The 20,176-nt window shown below is 60.2% G+C and overlaps 1 protein-coding gene across 1 annotated transcript in view; it reads left to right on the top strand.

Annotated features, from left to right (window-relative positions):
• Positions 1-19,851, top strand: part of FAM53B (family with sequence similarity 53 member B) — a 70,820-nt gene extending 50,969 nt beyond the window's left edge. Inside the window, exon 4 of the mRNA XM_049103494.1 lies at positions 15,595-19,851. Within this exon, the coding sequence (XP_048959451.1) occupies positions 15,595-15,963 (369 nt within the window). The 3' untranslated portion in view covers positions 15,964-19,851. The remainder of the gene's footprint in view (positions 1-15,594) is intronic.
• Positions 19,852-20,176: the final 325 nt, after the last annotated feature.

Genomic DNA, 20,176 nt, shown 5'->3' with positions numbered 1-20,176 from the left:
TGCCTCAGGCCAGTCCTCCTACAGAGGGGAGGTGCCAGGCTTGAGAAGTGGCATCTGGGGCCGTCCTGGCTATGCTGGCAGCCCGTCTGTCACGGCAAAATCACTGGCCCCTCTGCCCCAACCTTGAAGCTGGCCTGCTTTGGCCACGGCCTCCAGGAGAGGTTTTGGTGAGAGGAGACGGTCTGTCGCTGTGGGTTTGTCCATGTGCTTGACTCAGCTTTCACCCCCCTCTGGTCTAGGGCCCCAGCCTCGTTAGGATCCCTGACCTGTCCCCTGGGCAGGTTGCCCATAAGCTTCGGCACAGTCCGTGTCCTTGAGAGGGGAAAGGATAGTGACTGGCCCTGTGCCCCGAGCCCATCAGCGTGACCACTGGCTGCAGCTGCAGGGACCTGCCGGTTAGGGCCCCCACGACTCACTCTCCCCTGAGGTTTGCAGGGTGCTGTGTGCACACACCATTTTACTCAGATGGAGAAGGGCCATGCTCACCCAGTGACCTGTCAGTCTCTTCGGCCTCTGTAGGCCTCAGCTTCCTCATCTTCCCCTCCTGATGGAGGAACAAGTGAGGCCGAGGACGCTGAGTCTCTGCTGCCTGCATTTGGTAGACGCCCAGTTCAAGGGAACAGGAGTGTCAGCAGCTCTTCCCTCTCTGCTTGGAAGACCGAGGGTAGATGGGGGCCAACGGGCAGGGAACGCACTTGGTTTTGCTTCTTGCCCTAGGCTGTGGTGGCAGCTCCTGCAGGGATTTGAGACCCTTAGCCCTTGAGGCCTGTGTGGCTCTGGGCTCCATGTTCCTAGTGAACCCGGGCCCCTGCCAGTGACACACAGTGTCTGGCAATTCCTTTTTGCAGTAGCTACTTGCAGATGGAAAATGAGGGACTTCCCCATGGGTTCTGTGCTTTTTCCAAATTGTTAAACGTTTTTATTTTTGCAAGAGAGAAGTGGGCTCATTTCCTGACTCAGGTGCAGCCAGTGTTGGTGGGAGGCCAGAGGCTGGGGCCCCAGGCCTGGAAGCTGGTCTCCTGGTGGTGGGCACCTCCTCTGCCTCACTGCAGCTCACCTCAGCCTTCTAGACCAGGAAGGGCCACCGAGGGGCCAGAGGCCAATTGACCGTGTCGTCATCATCAGTCACTGTAGGAATCACCATCATCTTAGAGTGATTACAAGATGGCCGAGCTGTGTGTCTGCATCTCTGTGTGTGTGTGTCTCTGTGTGTGAGAGAGATGTGCGTGCACACATGCACATGCATGCATTTACATGTAAGGGAAAGAAGGAGCCAGGGCCGACCTGGGGCCCTCAGGAACACGCCTGGGATTCCGTGCACATCGAGGGTGTGGTAACGGCACTCTGCTGGTTTCTTTTGTTTGGTCTTGCTGGTTTGCATCCTCCTTGGCGCTTTCAGCCCTTTCCCCCTGACACATCATTTGTCACCTGCGGGTGGGCTCCAGAGGAAAGTAAGTAATGTACTCACGGCCTTTGCCCCTTCCTGCCATCTGGCCAAGGGCCTGGCCCCACGTGGGGCAACCTGGGCGCACCCTCCTGCCGGCCTCTGGCCCGGCTGCTGCCTCGCTGGTGTCCTTCCCCTCTTTTCTCCTTCCTGCACTCGGGCACTCGGCCCTGCAGGCAGACTGCCGGGGCTCAGATCCTCCCCACCTACTCCCTGTGTGGCCTTGGCAAGCCCCTGACCCTCCGATGACCGTGGTGCACTGCCCCCACCCAGGGCTGTTGTGAGGGTTCAGTGGGATGGTCCCCATGCAGAGGCTCATGGTAGATGCTTAGTAAATGTTAGCTCTGCTCATCAGAGGCCACACAGCTGCTAGGCCACGAGAGCAAACCCCCTAGAAATGCCGACTTTGTTCCCCGAACCCGATGAGATTCCAGGGGATGATGGCTGGAGGTTACGGTAGCTCAACCTTGTGAGTCAGTTTTCTATACATGAGGAAATGTCTGGGCTTAAGAGTGATTTAGGGCTGCCACCAGCCCTGCACATTGCTCGGGGACTAGCTCGGACCCTCGTCATCCCACGAGCCTTTGGCTGTTGGAATTTTTATCAAGGAGCAGGTGAGGATTGCCAGTGGCTCTTGGTGGGTAGAAATGAGGGTGGGTTTCTTTTCTGGATTTCTGCAGTGTGATGGGTAAGGGCACCGGCCTTGAGCACATGGAACCGGGCCTAAGCCTGCCCCTGCCCCTGCCCCCTCTGCGGGGGTTTGCGGAGGAGTCAGCCTTGGGCTGTCATGTCGGGGTGCTGCCCCTCGGGACTGGGTGCTGCAGCGATGGAGGCCGGAGCTTCACCCAGTGCTGGTCTTGGACACCCACCTCAGGTGTACTAACTTGACTTCTAGGTGGCCCTTGAGATGCGGGTGCTCTGTTTGCATATCCTGCCAGACATTCGAACAGTAACGAACAAAGGAGAAAAAATAGAAAGGGAAAAAATAAGCCTATCAGGAAATTAACAGTTATGTTGAGGTGTGTCCCTGGGAAAGTCAAAGAAACAGAGGCCCGCCCTGGCCAACCCTTCCGGAGCCTGCAGTCAGGCCTCCAAGCGGGAGCCACATTCTGCTGGCACGCTGACGGCTTGCATGGAGCCATCCACACGCTCCCTTCCACACGAGGTCAGCGTCATGATTCCCACCCTGGCTCTGAGAGTGGAAATGACTCGTCCAGAGTCGCTAAGTAGAGTGCGCAGGCTTTCCTGTCTGGTTGGTGCTCAGGGCCACAGCCATCCCCCCCCCACCCCACCCCGAGGATAGGCTCCTCAACAGCCTCGTGGGGACCTCCTGGCAGCTAAGGAAATGGCTCCCAGATGCCTGCTCCTGCGGAATCTGGATTTCCTGCTGGGTGGGTTTGGCACGGTCCTGGTGGAGGGCCCAGAACCCCCTCCCGTGGAGCCCAGGAGCCCCTTCCCCAGTAAGGGTGCTCCTGGGCCGCAGAGACTGAGGAGTGCCTTGGGCTGGTGGCCACGAGTGTCTGGAAGTCCGGTAAGCACAGTGCAGCCTCCCATGGTGGTCTCCGGTCATTCCTCCCTGCAGCTCAGAGGAGCTGGCTGTGAGAGCAGATGGGACCTGCTCAGGTGACCCATGGGGCACTGGGCAGAGCTGGACTCTGAGCCAGGTCTGCTGGTCCAGCTGCTCCAAGATGCAAGCCCTGCCATGCTGTGGCATTGGATCTGGCTGCAGAGATGGAGCTAGAAGGCAGGTCATCCCAGGAAAGGCACCTGGTGGGCCAGAGTCCCCCTCCCCACCCCATAGCGAAGCCAGCATCTCTCCTGCCTCCAGGTGAGGCGAAGCTCTCAGGTGAGGCAGTCCTCTCTGGGGCGTAGGAGCAACCAGGACCCCACGCACTGCGTCCCTGCCACTCACCTTGGCTCTGCGGGTGGGGACAGTCAGCCCAGAGAAGCAGAAGCAGCAGCCCAGGAATGTCCTGCCACACCCGATGCCAGCAGGCATGTCTGTGGCCACCTGCCGTGCTCGGGCAAGCCGGGACACGCTGGCCGGGCCGGCTGGGCCGCTGCCACTCCTCACCCCCACGGGGCTCTGGCGGCCAGTGCAGGCCCACGCGGCCCCTCTGCCCAGCGTGCCTGCGATTCTGCTCTCGCAGTGAGACTGGGCGGGTGAACGCTCTCCTGCCACTGCTCCCTCCCGGGGCTGCAGCTCGGGCCTCCACGCTGGCGCCGCTGGGCCCCGTGAAGCTGTCGAAATCCCGCTGAGCCGGGCCCTGCGTGTGATCTCATCAGTCGCCATCACAGCCCCATGAGAGCAGTTTTATTTCCCCATTTTACAGATGGGGAAAGAGAAGCGTAAGTTGTCTAAGGAGCCAAAGAAGCCCCTGTCCTGGCAACAGAGGCAGGGTTCCGTCCCAGCCAGGCGGCCGTTTCGGCCTCGTACCCGGTAGCCCACCCTGTTCGGGCATCGGGGTGTGGTGAGCCCGCCCGTCAGCCCGTGGGTCTGGGCACGGGGGGCCAGGGAGGTGTTGTAGCTGGACCACAAGGGTGATATGGCCAAGGCAGGGTCTCCCCAGAGGGAGCGAGTGGACGAGGAGGCCGCGGGCGAGGCAGGAACGGGCTGCTGGGGCTGCTGTGGGCCGCACACCGGGGAGGAAAGCGCCTGGCCGGCTTGAGCCACGCTGAGCGGAGAGGCCTGTGAGGTCATTCAAGGGGCCCGCAGCATCCGGAGCTTGGAACGGGGTCCAGCCTCAAGGCGGCCATCTGGGGCCACTGGGGCAGGGGGACGGTTCTGATTGGGATCTGGTGCCAGGCCTCAAGTCACATCAAAGCTGGTTGTGCACAGCAGCCTCTCAGGGCAGGGTGGGGACGCCCTGGGCTCATGCGGGACGACTCTCATGGCGCAGGTGGGCCGGGAGCCGCAGGACTTTCCCAGGACACGCCCGGTGTGCGGCAGGCTGGAGCCAGGGCCAGGTGCCCTACGTCCCCGGCAGGTCACCTGGCAGGGCAGTGTCCTCAGAGTCTGTTTGTAGTCTCCCACCGTCTGCAGCCTGCCGTGGGGCCCAGAGCCAGCAAGGGTGACCCTTGGGAACCACCCCTTCCCAGAACAGAGGACAGACGGAGGCCCAGAGGGGAGCGGGGTCTGTGTAAGGCCCTCCCGAGTGGCACTAGACCTTGTTTCTGATGCCCCTGCCAGGAACCGTTCTCCCACCTGTAGCGCCTTTCCAGGGGAGGGATTGCCCTTGGACTCTTGTCCTTTGACCAAGTCACAGAGCAGCGAGGGTGCCTGTGTCACCTGCCGTGGCCAGCGTTGTGGTCAGCGAGGAGCCTCTCTGGGATGGGGGAGGGAGGCCCACCTTCATGCTGCAGAAGTGAGGGCAGCTGGACACCTTGTATGGGTCCTCTTGGGCCTCTTGTCAGAGGACATTGGCAGGCAGGGTACCCCTTCTCTGGGGCTCTAGCACATCCCTGCGCCCCCAGCCTGCCCTCCCGCCCTGTCTACGATGATAGGTGCCGAGTGTGAAGAGAGCCGGGGCTGTGTGTGACTGGGCAGGATGCTGGCTCTTGCTGTGCACAGGGGTGTGGGGACCACTGGGGAGCCAGGCTCATCCTAAGACGGGGAGCGCCCAGCCAGCTACAAGGGCCGGCCTGCGAGGGGCTTCTCGACTTCGCTTCTGCAGTTTTCTGCGTGAGGCCTATTTGAGCAGATAAGTCAGGTAGCTGTGTTCCTGCAGCATTTGTCTACCTTCCTTCACGATTCAGATTTTGTTGTTGGGGAGAAAAGAAGAGGTTCCCCCCCAAAAAAACTGAAAGGAAATACAGCTGAATTTGACACTTTGAATGTAATCTCTGCTTCTCATCTCTTTGCCAGATGTAGAAACATGATGGCAGGTGGAAACGGGCTCCAGCGCACACACCACACCTGTGGACACCTGGCCCAAATGTCCGTCTCTAGCGTGTGTCCTAAAGTCCCCTCATTCAGCGCCGGGGCTGTTGCAGGCAGGGGGGCCCTTCCTCCCAACCCGCTTCTGGCAAACAGGCAGCCTCCTCCTAGCACCACCAGCAGGCAGGGCTGGGCAGCTGCTCGGGGTGGGTGCCACTGGCCTAATTGGACAAGGATGGCATCATCTGAGAGATGAGAGATGGGCCTTGCTGACAGAGCCAGGGCTTGGGGCATGACGCAGCCCCCAGCCCCGTGGTGGGTTGCCCACAAAGCCTGGTCGTGCTCCCCCATGAAGTGGGAAGCCCCACACCAGCCTCTGCTGGGGGGACAGGGAGCCGCGTGGACCTCTGCGGCAGGGAGACGTTTTCCAGGGATCTCCCCACGACTGCGTTCTGTGAAAGCGCCCACCAGCCGCGTGAGCAGGCCCGCACGCTGGCTGCCTGCACGCAGCTGTCTGGCATATGTGTGGCCCGTTTGCCAGTTTGGGGCTGGCACTTCCTGATGTTTTCACATCCTGTGCTTGTATGAGCCTCAGATTTAATTTGGTGATTATTAAGTGCAGGAACTCAGGGCTGGTAGGGGCTTTCTTTTTTTTTTTTTTTTTTCCTCCTGCACAGTTTTGCAAATTGTCATTTTCAAAAATGTATATAAGCCTCTTTCCTGCCAATAAGGAAATAAGGAAAATCAACAAGAACTTTGATGGAGACACATGAAAATGATTTAATATGGAGATGGACAGGGCTCCTTTTTTCGAAAATGGAAGTGACCTTTTGAATGAGATTCTGACCTGTGAGTCATGGTTTTTTTCATTTCTGACTTAGTGTGTGTCCTCCTCTTACACACATACACACACACGTGCGTATTTTTTTTTGATAATACATTCATATATTCAAAAATCAACGTACAGCTGAAAGTCTTGCTTCCCGGTTAACTGCTCGTGTGTTTCTTGTGATCCTTCTAGAACTCCTTTATGCAAACAGAAGCAAATAAGGCTTTTCTTATTTTATTCTCTCCTGTCTTACACAAAGGAGGACATGCTCTATCTACCTTTCTGCTGCACTTTGCTATCTCAGATTACAGACCCTGGAGGTGTTTCCATGGCAGAACCGAGCTGCAGACCTTTCTGTCGTGTGGACGTGGCCTGGCTTTCCTGGGCCGCACCGCCGGGCCCCTGCAACTGCGCAGCCTTGTTCTGCCATGAGCTGCGAATCTCGCGTGTCCTTCAGATGCGGCAGGTGGATCCCGTGGGGGGTACACTCCACCGGGAGGATCGCCGGGCCGCGGGTTGTGTGTGAGTCGCCCAGGTGGTGGTGTAGGATTCTGCAGGGGGTCTGTGTTCCCGCCAGCACACGCTGGTCACACGTGGGTTTTTGCCAAGTGGATGGGTGACAAGCGGTCTCTGTGTCAGTTTAGTTGGCCTTTTTGTTACCGATCGAGCATCTGTTCTTCGTCTCATGGAAAGCAGTTCACATGTCCTGAGCTCTGCTCATTTGTCCTTCTATAAAGGTATGAGTTGTTGGTCTTTTTCTTCTCCGTGGTGTGTTAGGGAGGTTCGTCTTCGCCTGCGGTATGAGCTGCAGATCTTTATTTCTAATTTGTTCCTCGTCTTTGACACCTGTACTGAGATATAGTTCGTGTGCTGGACACGTCACTCATTTCAAGTGTAGAAGTTCAGGGGTGCCTGGCTGGCTCGGGGGGTGGGGGGTGGAGCATGTGACTCCTGATCTCAGGGTTGTGTGAGTGCAACCCCCATGCTGGGTGTACAGATTAAAAGTGCATTTCAAAAAATAAATAAAAAATAAACCTTAAAAAAAAGTAAAGTGTACAAGTTTAGTGGTTCTCATATATTCCTGAGTTTGTATATTGTCATCGGTGTGTGGGTCACCACAGTGTAAAACGTTTCATCACCCCCTAAAGAAGCCCCGTACCCCCCAGCAGTCCCTTCCATCGCCCTCAGCCGCCCCCAGCCCCAGGCAGCCTGTAACCGACACTCTGGATTTTTCGTGTACGTGGGACTGTGCGGCACGTGGTCTCTTGTGTGGCTTTTTCCACTTGGCCTGGTGTTCCCAGGGTTTCCCTCTGTGGCGGCAGGTGTCAGGGCTTCTCCTCTCTCTGTCCGGTGAGTATTCCGTCGTATAGATGGCATTTTATTTATCCATTTGCTAGTTGGCGGCCGTTGAAGCTGTTTCCACTTTGGGGGCGTGATGAACGGTACCACGGTGGACATTCGTGTACCCGTTTCCACATGGACGTGTTTTCACTTCTCCTGGGTGTGCGCCTACGGGTGCCATCGCTAGGTCCCACGGTAGGTAGCTCTGTGCTTAACACTTTGAGACACTGCCAGACTGTTTTCCGAAGCGACTGTACAATTTTACATGCCCACCGGTGCTTTTGGCATTTTTTGACACCTGTAGTTATCAGGCTTGCTAGTTATTTTATGGGTCTGGATTTTAAGTTTTAGAAAGGCCCCTTTATCCCCAGGTTATGAAAGAATTCTCATGTTTCTAGGGCTTGTTGCAGTCCTTGGTCCGTGTGGATGGAGTTTATCGTGTACGTGGCAGGAATATGGAGCCAGCTTTTCTATTTTCTTTGTTGACGGCTCCCCATTTATCACACTACCAGCTCTTGAGAATTCCGTCTTTTGCTCTGTGCTGCGAGCGTCCACCTTCACCGAGTACTGAGCCGGGCCCGAGAGTCTCCTTGTGTCTTCGTGTGGCAGGGCACCCTTAGCTCTCACGGCTTTCTTACGTGTTCTGGCGTCTGGTAGAGAGAATCTCTCCTCCCTGCTCCGTAAAGTTGTCCTGATGAACCTCTTCTGTTTATTTTCCATTAAAAACTTAAGAATCACTTCGTTTGGAGACGGTGGTGTGAGGGGGATGCCATTGATGTTTTAGATTGGGATTGTGTTCAGTTTAGGAATTAACTTGGGGAGAATTTATGCCTTTTTGAGGTCGAGTCTTCCGGTCTGCAACACACCATGTTATTCTATTTGTGTTCTTTATGGTTTTCTTCATATCATTTTTGCTACTTCTTATAGTTCTATTCCTAGAGATTTTACCTTTTGAGTCACTGCCTTGTCTCCTTGCTCTTGAAAGCAGATCTGGATTTAAAAAGCGCATTTGGATTTGACCAACCTGGAGGGTAGATTCTTTCCCAAAAGCCGAGCCCCCCGACCCCTTGGCTGTGCAGTGCTGTGTCCCCAGAGTGCCCTGGGCACATCGCCTGCACCTGAGCACAGTGAGGGGCAGGGGGTGGCGGGAGGAGCTCAGGTTTGCCAGGCACCTTCACTGGCTCCTTGGTGCTCTCACTGCAATCAGTTCTCCAGACAGTGCTGTGACTTCGGGGCTCTTCTTAGCCTCGTGGTACAAATGTGGAACTGAGGCTCAGAAGTTTAATGATCTGCCAAGGTCCCGCAGAGGGCACAGGGGAGCCGGGATTCCAGTCTGGGGTTGTCTAGCCTTCTCAGGGCCGCCATCCTGCCTGAGGATCAGATGCTCTCCTGAGCACAGCCTGCAAGTCAGAGGTCTGGTTGCACATCAACTAGCCTTGCGATTTGGGGCAGATCTCATCCCTGGTCTTGACCTCAGTCTGCCAGTCTCCAAAATGCAGTTGTTAAACTGGTTCACGATTTGCTCATTTTTCCTAAAAGGATCCTCTTTCTCTGGAAGCCACTACCTGGAACAGAGACATGGAGCTGCAAGGGCCCCGATGCTTTGTAGTCCTGGCTCCCTGTGCCCTCATGTGGCCCTCAGAGCACCCAGCTCCAGGCAGCTGTACAGAACCCAGTGCCCACCACGCCCTCGAGGGCCCCTCCTTCTGCGCCCCCAGTTCTGCTATAGCAGCTGCCCCCCGACACCGCGTGCCTCCCGGCAGCACGTTAGCCTTGGCCCCCTGCCAGAGCCCTGTGTGCTTTGGAAAGGTCCCTTGACTTTTGTTAGGCAAGGAATTCTCCTTACACCAACCCGAGAGCGAGGTGGTTTCACAAGTCCTGTCCTGAGTGTGTGCTGGCTGGGGTGCACGCCACAGAAACAAAATGTTTGTTTTCTGATTGCCAGAGTGCTGGAAGGCCCTTTGGCACAGGCTTGCACACCTTCTGTGTCCAGGCAGGCCATCTGCCCCCCCGGGGGGTGGGGGGGTCCTGGTGCAGAAACGGTGTCTGCCACAGTGTGGCCTGGGGGACACCATTCAGAGGGCTGGCAGGGCTCTGGGCCACCAAGGCCTGTTCCTTGGCACAAGGCCAAGCCAGGCAGGCTAACTAACCAGGTGAGTCCTTCCTTCTCATCCCCCAGGCTGCACTGAGCACCTCCTATGAGCCGCCCCCAGCCAGGCAGTGGTGTGTAGGGTCAGGGCCACGTGGGGCCAGGCAGGGTGCACACAGGCTCGCGGCTGGCTTTCAGAGAGGATGATGCAGAGCTGGGTTTTGCCAGGTAAAGAGGTGCTCAGTAAACATTTGTGGCCTCCGCAGAAGTAAGTTGAGGAAGCAGTGGCACAGGAAGCCAGGGACTTCCTAGTAATTGCCCAGAGCCAGTATCATGTCCAGAAGATAGTCCCTGGCCCCCTGGGCTGTTTGATTCTAGAACCTGTGACCTGGGGAAGAGCCCCAGGGAGCCAGGGCCAAGTCAGCAGTGCTCACCGGGACTCAGAGGCTCCCCTTGGGGCAACTTTATTTCCTCTTTTTAGGCCTGTCTGATAGGGTTTCCCTTGTTCCTGTGGGTAGAAAAGCAGTCCAGGCCCTAAAAGGCTGCCTCTTGTGCAGTCAGTCCAAAGGTAAGCATTTCACAAAAATGGGCTGGGCCTTGACACAGGCCTGGGCGAGCAGCTGACCCACCCCGTGCAGGAAGAGGAGCTTGGCTGTGGCAGGGGCATGGTGAATTAGGTGCCCAGAGCAGAGGGCCAGCCACCACAGGGCCCCAAACAGCAGCCTCCAGTGTGGGCCAGCTCGCGCCCCCAGTGCCCAGCCATCTCCAGCCCCTGCCTGTCACCAGACCCACCCACACTCTGGCCCAGGGCAGCCTTGGGAGAAGCAGCACCCCCACCCGGGGCCTCCTGTGAGAGAGCTGGCCTTCATGCAAAATTCAGATTAGCCAGAGATGGATTCAAGTTAGGCCCAACATGTGCTGGTACCTTTTTCTCTTCTCTGAGATATTAAAAAAACAAAAACAAAAACAAAAACAAAAAACAACCACCCACCCCAGGAAACCTCATGTCTTGCCTCCTTGGTGGTTTCTGTGCCAACTTCCAGCATAAATGAGACTTAGAAAATTTCCAGGCCGCTAGCCATTCTCGTGGCCTGGTGTTTTCTTGATACTTGGAGAGTTCTGTTCTCGTGAAAGTGTCTGTTTGGGGAGGAAATGCCTCTGCTTAGCCAGAGCCCTGGGCCCAGCAGCTTCCAGCAGAGCGGCTGCAAGGCTCTGGAAAGCTCTGGCCAGGATGGTACCAGGGCTGATCATCCTGACTTGTTAGCTGGGTTTCTTTATGCCCGTCTTCCTAGAGGGATTGGAGGTAGCTCCAAAGATGTGTAAAGATGTGTAACACAAAGAGATCTGCAAAGGTAGATTGAAAAGGGGGCGGGGGAGCAGCCCTAACAGGAGGGAGGAAGAGCCAGGCGGGCCTGTCTGGAGGGCTGGCTCTGCCTCGCCTCTTGTCTGAGAAGGGGTGTGCCTCGGGGAGGCATGTTTTGTCCCAGGTCAATACTAAAGGCAGCTTTGTGTGGGCACTGTGCTCAGGACACGGCACAGCCAGGGAGAAGGGTCCCAGCAACCACTGCTCCCCGGCAGACACCCAGCGGGCTGGCTCCCGATGGCCAGACTCTTTGGGATTCAACAGTCAGGACCTGCATTGCTGTTCTAGAAAGGTCCAGAAGCTCTCTCCCTCCCAAGCTGCTCCACCACACGTGCTAGGTTCAGGGCATGTGGGGGCCCAGGGAGACGGGAATGGGGAACACAGCTTGCCCTCTTTAGGGGAGGACAGTTGGGAGAAAGGGGACACGTGCTCCAACTACCCACCTTTGCCCCTGGCCTTGTCTGTGGGATGCCCCCACCCCTTCAGCCAGCTCTGGGTCCTGGAGCTGTTCTGAGAGGAGTCTGTTGTCCTCCCTCCCCCCACCCCATCGGCCTTATGCTCTGGGTCTTTATTGGTAGAGCCTGTGGTGCACTTGGGCTGGTACACAGTTCTGGATTCCCCCCTGGGTTCCTCTAGGCTGGCGTCAGAGCAGTAGCACTAGAGAAGGGGAAGGAGCTTGGGAGCCTAAGCTGGCACGTGCAGCAAGGTGGGGCTGAGCGTCTGTTAACATGAGTCTCCTGGGGAGGGGGGGCTGGGTTTTTAGCTTGGAGCCCCAGGCACAGGGGCCCCCATCTGGAGGGACTGGACTGTGCCCTTCCTGGACCCTGTGCAGTGTGTGGGGGGAAGGGACTGGCTGTTGAGGTACCCAGGGCCTGACGGGCCTCCATGCACAAGGAGGACCACCCAGAGTCCAGGGGGTGCACTGCAGCAGGTGAGGACCTTTGTCTCTGTCCCTGGGGCTGGGGCCTCCCACCCAGGAGGACATCGGAGTGAATATCTGCACAGGCCGTGCAGAAGAGGAGCCGATGCTCCAGGCTGGGAAGCCCTGGGGGACGGGTTGGGGTGGGCTGAAATGTGGCTGGCAGGTCTGAGGGGAACTTCCTGACGTTTGGGGGCTCCTTTTGGAAGTTGCCCCAGACTCTAGGACTGGGGTGCTGGGCAGTGTTCCCAGTCACTAGCCCGAGGCCACAGCAGAGGCTCCTTCTGATCTTTGTTACCTGAGCAGGCCTGTGCCCAAGTGGGTGGCCGATCCCTGGGCCGGGGCTGGGCCTCAGGAGGGCAGAGTTTGGGGCAGGGGACTGTTTGTCCTGGAGCAACCATTCCACCACAGACTGGTGTTCACGTGGCCCTTTGAACCTGTTAGCAGCTTTCCCCAGACATATTTGAGGGCACGCAGGCCTCCGGGCCTCCCAACAGGCCCGTGCAGCGTTCTCCTGTGGGAGCCGGGCTTCTGGGGAGTGCGAGCTGGCAGGAGAGGCTGGGCAGGACCCTGCCCCCAGGGCAGGTGGGCACCAGGAGGCTCACCCAGCATGGAGCCTGGGCAGGACGCACACTGCCCCATTGTGTCAGCCACATTCCTCCCTGGCAGGTGGGGCTGGCCACCAGCTGGGGCCCTCAGTGGGCTCGTCTTGGTTTTCACTGTGGCTGAAATGGCTGAGTTTTCAGTCAACAAAGTTTTCAAGGTGACATTGGCTTTGCAGCCAAGGAGCAGGTGTCTTTGAGGACTTCTGGGGGCTGGGGTGCAGGGACGTCCTGGGGTATGCTTGTGACAACATTCACCAACCACAGCTGGCAGCTTCTTGCCCTGCTGCCAAGCAGAAAGGACCCAGTTATTCCCAGGTGCCCTTGGCCCACCTCTTACTTGGCAGGTGGGCTGAGGTCCGTAGGCTGGAGGGTCTTGTCCGGAGCCTTGGGAGGCGTTGGTGCCAGAGCCCGGGTCTGTAATGGCCCGTGTGACCTCAGCGGTCTCCAGGGAATACTTGAGGCGAAGGCAGAGAGTTCCCAGCAAACTGGGGTCCCCGGCACCCTGCTGCTCGTGTGGCTAATGTTTAACGTGATTAGTGCCCTTAGTGCCCAGACGCACACCCTCACGCTTGCCATAAAGGCAGAGGCAGAGTCCTCCGCCCCCACCCACCTGCACCTTTACCCCATGCGGCAGTCTGCGGGCGGGACGGTCCGGGCGGGGAAGGTGAACGCAGACTGGGGAGCGTCTCCGCGCGGGTTTATGCCAGCGCTTCCCACTGTTTCCTGGCCACAGCTCGCAGCAGACAGTGCCACGTGCTCCGGCGTTCAGCACGCTGGGCTGATCCCCAAGGGCATCACCTGTGACCCCTCTGCAGCACATCCGGCTTCCATCGGACACTGTTGTCCTGTCGACACCATGGAATGTCCTCACACCACAGCTCCGTGGGCGAAGCAGCCTGCTCAGCCGGGCGGGGGTGCCGGGCGTGGCTCCCCCCGCACCAAGGCCCCATGACACCCCCTCGCCCCGCTCCTGCTCCTCCTCTGCCCGGGGCAGCCGGGGACACGGGCTCGGGTGGAGGGTGGGCAGCCCCGTCTGGGCGAGGCCACCCGCCCACTTTCTCGTGCCCCCGACCCGTTCCCCTCCTTGGCTCAGGTCTCGGCAGGACAAGACGCTGGCCGAGAGGCAGACAGGCCGAGGGTCGGGTCGGGTTCCGATCTGGGGGCCGTCTCCAGCCCTCGCTGTGGTGGGGCGGGAACGTCACTGTGCAGAGTGAGGCCCCACTGAACCCCACGGTGACCTGGGCTTCCGCCAGGGCCTGGGCCAGCATCGCGGCTCTGACCGGCGGCCGGGCCTTCTCCCTTCGGTCCCGGCGCTCTTTCCTAGAGCCCCCACCCCCAGCCTTCACCTTTCTCAGTTAATCAAAAGATCCCAAGAACAGCAAACCCATGAGAACGGTTTGCTCTGGAGCGTTCGGGAACAGCGTGCACACGACAGGCACAGCCACCTCCTCCACAGAGCTCTTCTTCCCCATTTGCCGAGCCCGTTTCAGCAGCTTGTTTGCCGTGACAGCCGGTGGTCCTCTTTATCTCACAGGGACCTGTGAACACTGCAGGCTGTGAGGGACCAGGGCCCTCGGGACAGGCCTGTGATCTTGGCTCCGGGTCCCCGCCCTCGCGCCGCCGTACGTGGTGCAGGGGAGCAACCTGCGCCCACAGGCCTCTCCTCTGCCCTCCAGCACATCTCTTCTCTCGAGTCCCTGTGGGGAGCTCCCCAGGGCACCGCTGTGGGCACCCCTAGCCGTCACAACCCACCGTCCCGATTTTCGCTCTATTGTGAAAGCAGGTGTTTAATCCACTGTGCAGTGTTGGGCCTGCCCCCCCTTGAGAACAGCGAGGACAGGTGTCCCCAAGCACCCTTGGGTCCTGTTTGAGCTGCGCCTGCCACTCAGGGAGGCCCCGGCTGCCTCCTTCCCCAGGCTGGCCCCACACAGAGGCAGCGCCTGGTGGGCAGGGAGCTCTTGACAGCCACACCTTCCCACCGGGCCCTCGAAGAGCCCTGTAGAACAGGTAGGGACCAGTGTTTGCCTCTCAACAGCTGGGGCAGCCGAGGCCAGGGAGGCCGAGGGGCCTGCCTGAGGCCCCGGCTGGTGAGCCCAGCCTCCCAGAGGCTCAGCAGAGCTGTGGTATCCACCCCGAGTGCCCGTCGAGGGCACAGGGGCCTGACCCCCACTAGAGGGTCGGCGTCTCCAGGCGGGGCCCAGGCTCACGTGGGAACCAGCTCCCTGCATGGCCAGGATGTCAGCTCTACCCTCCCGGCCCCGTGTCCCACTCCCGCTCCTGGGGTGAGCGGGTGGGTGGGCATTAGACCTCCCTGTGCAGCCCTGCAGCCTGGCGGGGTTTCCCCTGGGCCTGGAGCTCCCACTCCGGCAGTGTTCTTTTGAAGGCCGGAGCGTTTTAGCCTCCCCTTGTCTGAAAAGACATGTTTTACGGAACGTGCCTTATCCTGGGGGGTTTGGGGAACTCTCTTCTCAACTCAGCAGGATGACAAAATTTCATTTTGCTGAATTTTTGCACGCATCCTAAATTTTTTTTTAAAGAATTTATTTGAGAGAAAGTATGAGAAAGCACAAATGGTGGAGAACGGGGGAGAGGGCGAGGGAGACACAGGCTCACCGCTGAGCGGGAGCCCGACACGGGGCTCGAGCCCCGGACCCCGAGATCGTGCCCTGAGCCGAAGGCAGACGCTTCACTGACCGAGCCACCCAGGTACCCAGGCACCTAAATTGTTTTCTGAAGCTAGAAATTCTAGAAGCAGAATTACCCGCTGAAGGGCGATGGGTCGCTTCTCAGAAGGGTGGTCTGCACAGGGCTCGGAGCCTGGCCTTCCCACCCGCGCTTCCCCCCACTGGGTGCTGTGAAGCTCAGGCTCTTTCCTCATTTGTGGGTAAGGGGTTTTGCGTCTGTTAACGCAGCGTCCTCGGCCGGGTTATCTCTTCGTGCCGACTTGCCAGCGGCCCCTCTTCCTCGCCCGGACGATGGAGGGACCGGGCTCTCCTGGGCTTCCACGGCCCGGCGGACCCAGCGCCAACATCGCCCCGGGGGCTGCGGCCAGGCGGTCTGGGGCCCGCGGGCCTCGGGTTTGGGACGGGCCGTGCCCCTCGGTGACTGTGTGTCTGTCTCCCCACAGAACTGTCAGACCTTCAGCAGCCTCAGCTGCCTGAGCGCGGGGATGGAGGACTGCGGCCCGCACAGCCCCTTCGCCCTCCACGTCAGCAGCACCAGGTCCTGGACCGCCTTGCTCTCGGCCTCGGCCTCCAGCCTGGGGGGCAGGACCCCCGCCGGGACCCCGGTCCCCGAGCCTGTGCCCCCGGCCTTCGACGACCAGCTGGCCTGCAAGGAGGAGCAGTGCTGTGAGGAGTCGGGCGGCTGTGCCCTGGGCGAGGGCTGTGGCAGGAGTTGGGGGCCGGCCTCGGCCTGGCGGGACCGCGGGGCAGCGGGGAACAGCCCCTGCTCCCTGGACGGCGAGTTGGACATCGAACAGATAGAGAACAACTGAGGGGCGGCGGGCACTCGAAGCGGGGAGCCCCCCTCCCGGGCCAGGCTTGAGCTCCCCGAGGGCGGCGGGTCCCAGGGAGCGCACCCTGGCCCCCCCGAGAGGCTGGCCCGCCCGTGGCCTGGCCACCGTGCCACACAGCCGAGCGCCCCCCCCCCCCCCACCAGCACGGGGCCACGTCCACCGTCCACCTGGAGCCCGAGAGCAGCTCTCCCGGCGCCCCCCCCCACCCCGTTCCTAGCTGGCTGTCCCGCCAGGCACCCCGCACGGCCCGATGTTCTGCAAGCGGCTGCCAGCGGGGCAGGGGGGCAGGGGGGACTCGTGCTCAGGTCCATCTGGTGGTGTCAAGCCCTTCCCGGCCTCCTGCTCAGGTTCATTTCGGGGGGTCGGCCCCACAGCTTCTTTCACTCCGTTGTATTCCGTGCCTTCTCTCCCAGGTCTCCCTGCTTCAGGCTTGGGAAGGTTCGGGAGACGCTTTCCTCTGTAGTAACACCAGAACCATTTGGCCTTAATTCCAAGCGTGGGAGACAGAGCCCTGGGCTCCTGGGGGGGCTCTCCGTGTCGGGACCCTGGAGAACAGTTGGGCTGCTTGTCAGAGGCATCTGCACTGGGGAGATGTGGGTGGATGTGCTCGCCCCTCCTGGGGTGCAGAGGGTCTGGCCCCCTCGCTCGGCCACCCTGGAGCCGCTCGGGCAAGGTGGGCACGCCAGCCTTTCTCTGTGGCGAACCTGTCACTGCGTGATCAGCTTGATTCAGGAGAGTGGGGAGAGGTCACCAGTAATGGGCAACCCCTGAAAATGCCCTTGGGAGGCAGGGCTGAGCAGCTGCTGGGACCCTGGGGAGCCACCGCAGGCTGCTGGGGGTCCGGGTAGCCCTGTCATCTTGCCTGTGCACGCTCCGGGGGTCCCGGGCTGGGGGCTACACGGGCCCCTGCGGTGTTCTGAGCACATCTCAGAACCCCGCTGGTCGGTGGGGGCCGCTGGCTTTACTCAGGGTGCAGCAGCCTCCCCCAGGACGAGCGCTCCTGCGGGTCGGTGGGGAGCAGAGCTCCAGGTGCCGTGTCCCTCCTGCCGGCTGCAGGCACAGAACGTGGTGAGCACACACCATCCCAGCTCCTTTGCACCCCTGGGGACTCCCTGCTCACGGGACCCCCCACCCCGACCCCCTGAGGTTTCGCTCTCAGGCAGCGCAGCTGGCAGACACACCGCACGGGCTCTGTGCTCTCAGAGTCTGGCTTGTAGCAAACTTGGCGTCTTCTGCAGACAATAGCAACCGGGTCGGCTTGTGAGCGAGCGGCTCCTTTCCCCATATGGCTAAAAATAACCGGTGTATTCTCTTGAGTTTGCTGACATGTAACAAAGGCACGTCTGTAGCCTCTTTGCTTTTGCTCATCCTGTGTGGACAGCGAGCACCTCACTTCCACGGCGTGAGTACGGATGGTTCTCACCCTCTTTCTCCAAAAGAAAGAGCCTATTTGGGAAACTTTACTTACACCTTCACTTTTTTAGTCGATCAAAAGCGTGGTGCTCAAGATCTGATTTATAGGTGGTGTTTCTTAAAAATCACCCATAAGATGCTGGTAGAGAAAATCTCAACTCAGTGGCCCTCCCAGGTTGTGTTGAAAGCCTCAAGTTGGATAGTGGAGTGGATGTGTGGGCACAGGGCAAGGTCCTGGGGTCAGAACCAGTTACCCTTCAGTGGCCCCCCGACCAAGGGCACGTCCCCTTAGGACCCTGGAGACCCACAGCAGGCTGCTGGTGGCTCTGGGTAGCCCTCCCATCTTGCCTGGTCCCCACGCAGTGGGTCATGGAGGCCACGTCTTCTTAGAGCAAACCCAGAGGAGGCTGGGGTAGTTGTTGAGTAACACCTGGCACCGTATGAATTTAGAGAGCACACGCTGGTGCCCTCGTGTCTCAGAAAGCCCGGGGTGGGTGGTACTGGCACGCAGCCCGCACCAAGAGCGGCCACAGAGGGAGCATGGCCTCTAAGGAGCCCTTCCTGTGGAAGGAGAGGCAGGGCCCCATCTCCTGGTCCACGCCGCAGCGAGGGACCGAGCGCTGAGCCAGATGGGCCTGAGCGACGAGCCCCAGCTGCCTTTCCTCAGGGTCACCTGGGACAGCACACGGTAGTGTGTCACTGGGCTGTGGGGCGGGTGATCTGCCCTCAGACCCTGCCCTCCAGCCTCCCCCCTCCTCGGGCTTGGTGGCGGCAAGGGAGGCCGAGCCTTCCCGCCTGCTCCCAAGCTGGTCCCATCGTCGACCCGCAGACGTCCCAGGGCACTTTGGGGCAGAAGGTACCCCAGCCCAAGGCAGGGGTTGGCCCTCCAGCCTCCGCAGGCCCCTCTTTGCTGTCCTCACTCCCACCAAAGCTCGGAGCCCAAGCCCACAGCAGCAGTGGGGAGAGAACGGCCACCGTCCCCTCTGCTCAGAGAAAGCGATGCCCCTCCGTTGCTTCACGCTCACCTCTGGAGAGAGCCAAGCCCTGTAGCAGGTGCCCCACCGTCCAGGGAGGCGTGTTCATGCTCCGCCCCGCGGACGCCAGGACTTCTGGTCCGGAGGCTCCTGGAGGCTCAGGCCAGGGGCTCCCGCTGAGCACGTGTGGCTCTCCGCGTGGCCGTGGGGGCCCGGCCGGCTCCCCGTCACGAGCCCCGCCGATGCCCAGGCCCTGCCTCTCCTAGTGGATGCCCGCGAGCTCCTGCCTCTGCAGGGAGACCCGGGAAGCCCAGAGCCGGGAGGACGGGCCGCACCAGGCCGCCTGCCCTGCCCGCCCCGGGACCCTGAGGGGCAGGAGAGCGGGAGGCGAGGCTCCCGTCGCCCACATCCCTGCCTGCTCCAGAGTGAGCACCTGCTGTCCGCCCGGGGGCCGGGCCGGGGTCAGGCCTCAGCCTCACCGTTTACCACAAACCCTCTTGCCTTACTCGCCGGCCCAGGGCCCACGGGCACACACACACCCAGGCCGCGGGGGCGCTTGTGCTGATCGTCCACAGATTTTCATTCTCAGAAAGCCTTACTTGTCATCAAAATTTTTGTAGCAGGAAAGTTTTGTGAATTTGTACATTGAAAGGAAATTTAAATTAAAGGAAACCCACATTGAAAAGAAAACAACCCCCGGCGTTCAGGTGGGCCTCCCAGTGCAGGGGCAACGCGCCACTGGCCCACTCGGGGCCCTGCCCGTCCGAGCGAGCGCCGCGGTCCTTCGGACACCCCTGGGTGCTGCGCCGTGGGCCCCGGCTGGCGCTGGCGTGGGGTGCCCCTCCGTGTCCCCCCGAGGGCACAGCCACGTGCACTCCGCGGCCGCGGGGCCGTCCCCTGAACGATGACCGCCTCGGGCCCGGGGCCCTGGCGTGAGCCGCGTCCGAGCCGCCGTGGCTGGTGTGGCCCAGGCCCCCTGCCCCCCGTACAGGTAGTGACGCCGCATCTTGCCACATCCACACAGCTGGTCAAACCCCTCCCGTTGGCTCCAGAGAACACATTGCCTAATCTTTAAAGAGAAAAGAAAAGATTAAAAAAAAAAAAAATCCAGACCAGAGCAGAGACCTTGTAGCCTAGGTAGGATAGTCAGATCTTCTAGCTTAGTCTCTTTGGCAAATAAGTTGTGTTTTCAGTGCGTGGGGGAGAGGTCCCGGGGGCTCGGTGACAGCGCGTGGGCCCACCTGGGGGCTGCAGCCTGCTTTCCCGACCCACGCGTCGTCGAGGCTGCAGAGCTTCAGGGAGCGTGGTGGCCGGAGCGGGGAAGGTGTGCGGGGAGGCCCCGGGCTGTGCCGCCCCCTGCGCCCACGCAGCCTGTCCCCCCACGCGGGCCACGACTGTCTTGCACTAGAGCCGCTCTAGTCTCTCAGGAATTTGCTTGTTACTCTTACTGTGTAAATAAAGCTTCCTGGTTCAGTACCCAGCCTCTGGGAGCCTGCCGTGTGGTTTGTCAGCTGTGGGGAACTGGGCGGGGGGTCCCCTGCTTTGTCCAAGGGAGCATTAAGCTCTGGGTTGGCGGGCGCAGAGTCTGGACCCCCGGCCCCTCCGAGCCTCGGGGTCGGGTCTGTGATGCGGACGGCGGGCCTCTCAGCGCTGTCCCCGGGCTCAGATGCAGGAGCTGAGTGAGCCACTGCGAGCAGGAGGGCTGGCCACCGCCACCGCCACCGCCCCCGCCCCCACCCCCGCCACACTCGTGGCCACAAGGGCGGACGTCGGAGCAGCCCGGCACCCAGGGCAACGCGCGTGTG

This window comes from Canis lupus, chromosome 28, assembly GCF_003254725.2.
Source record: "Canis lupus dingo isolate Sandy chromosome 28, ASM325472v2, whole genome shotgun sequence".
Lineage (NCBI taxonomy): Eukaryota > Metazoa > Chordata > Mammalia > Carnivora > Canidae > Canis > Canis lupus.
This window is presented reverse-complemented; position numbering and strand designations above follow the sequence as displayed.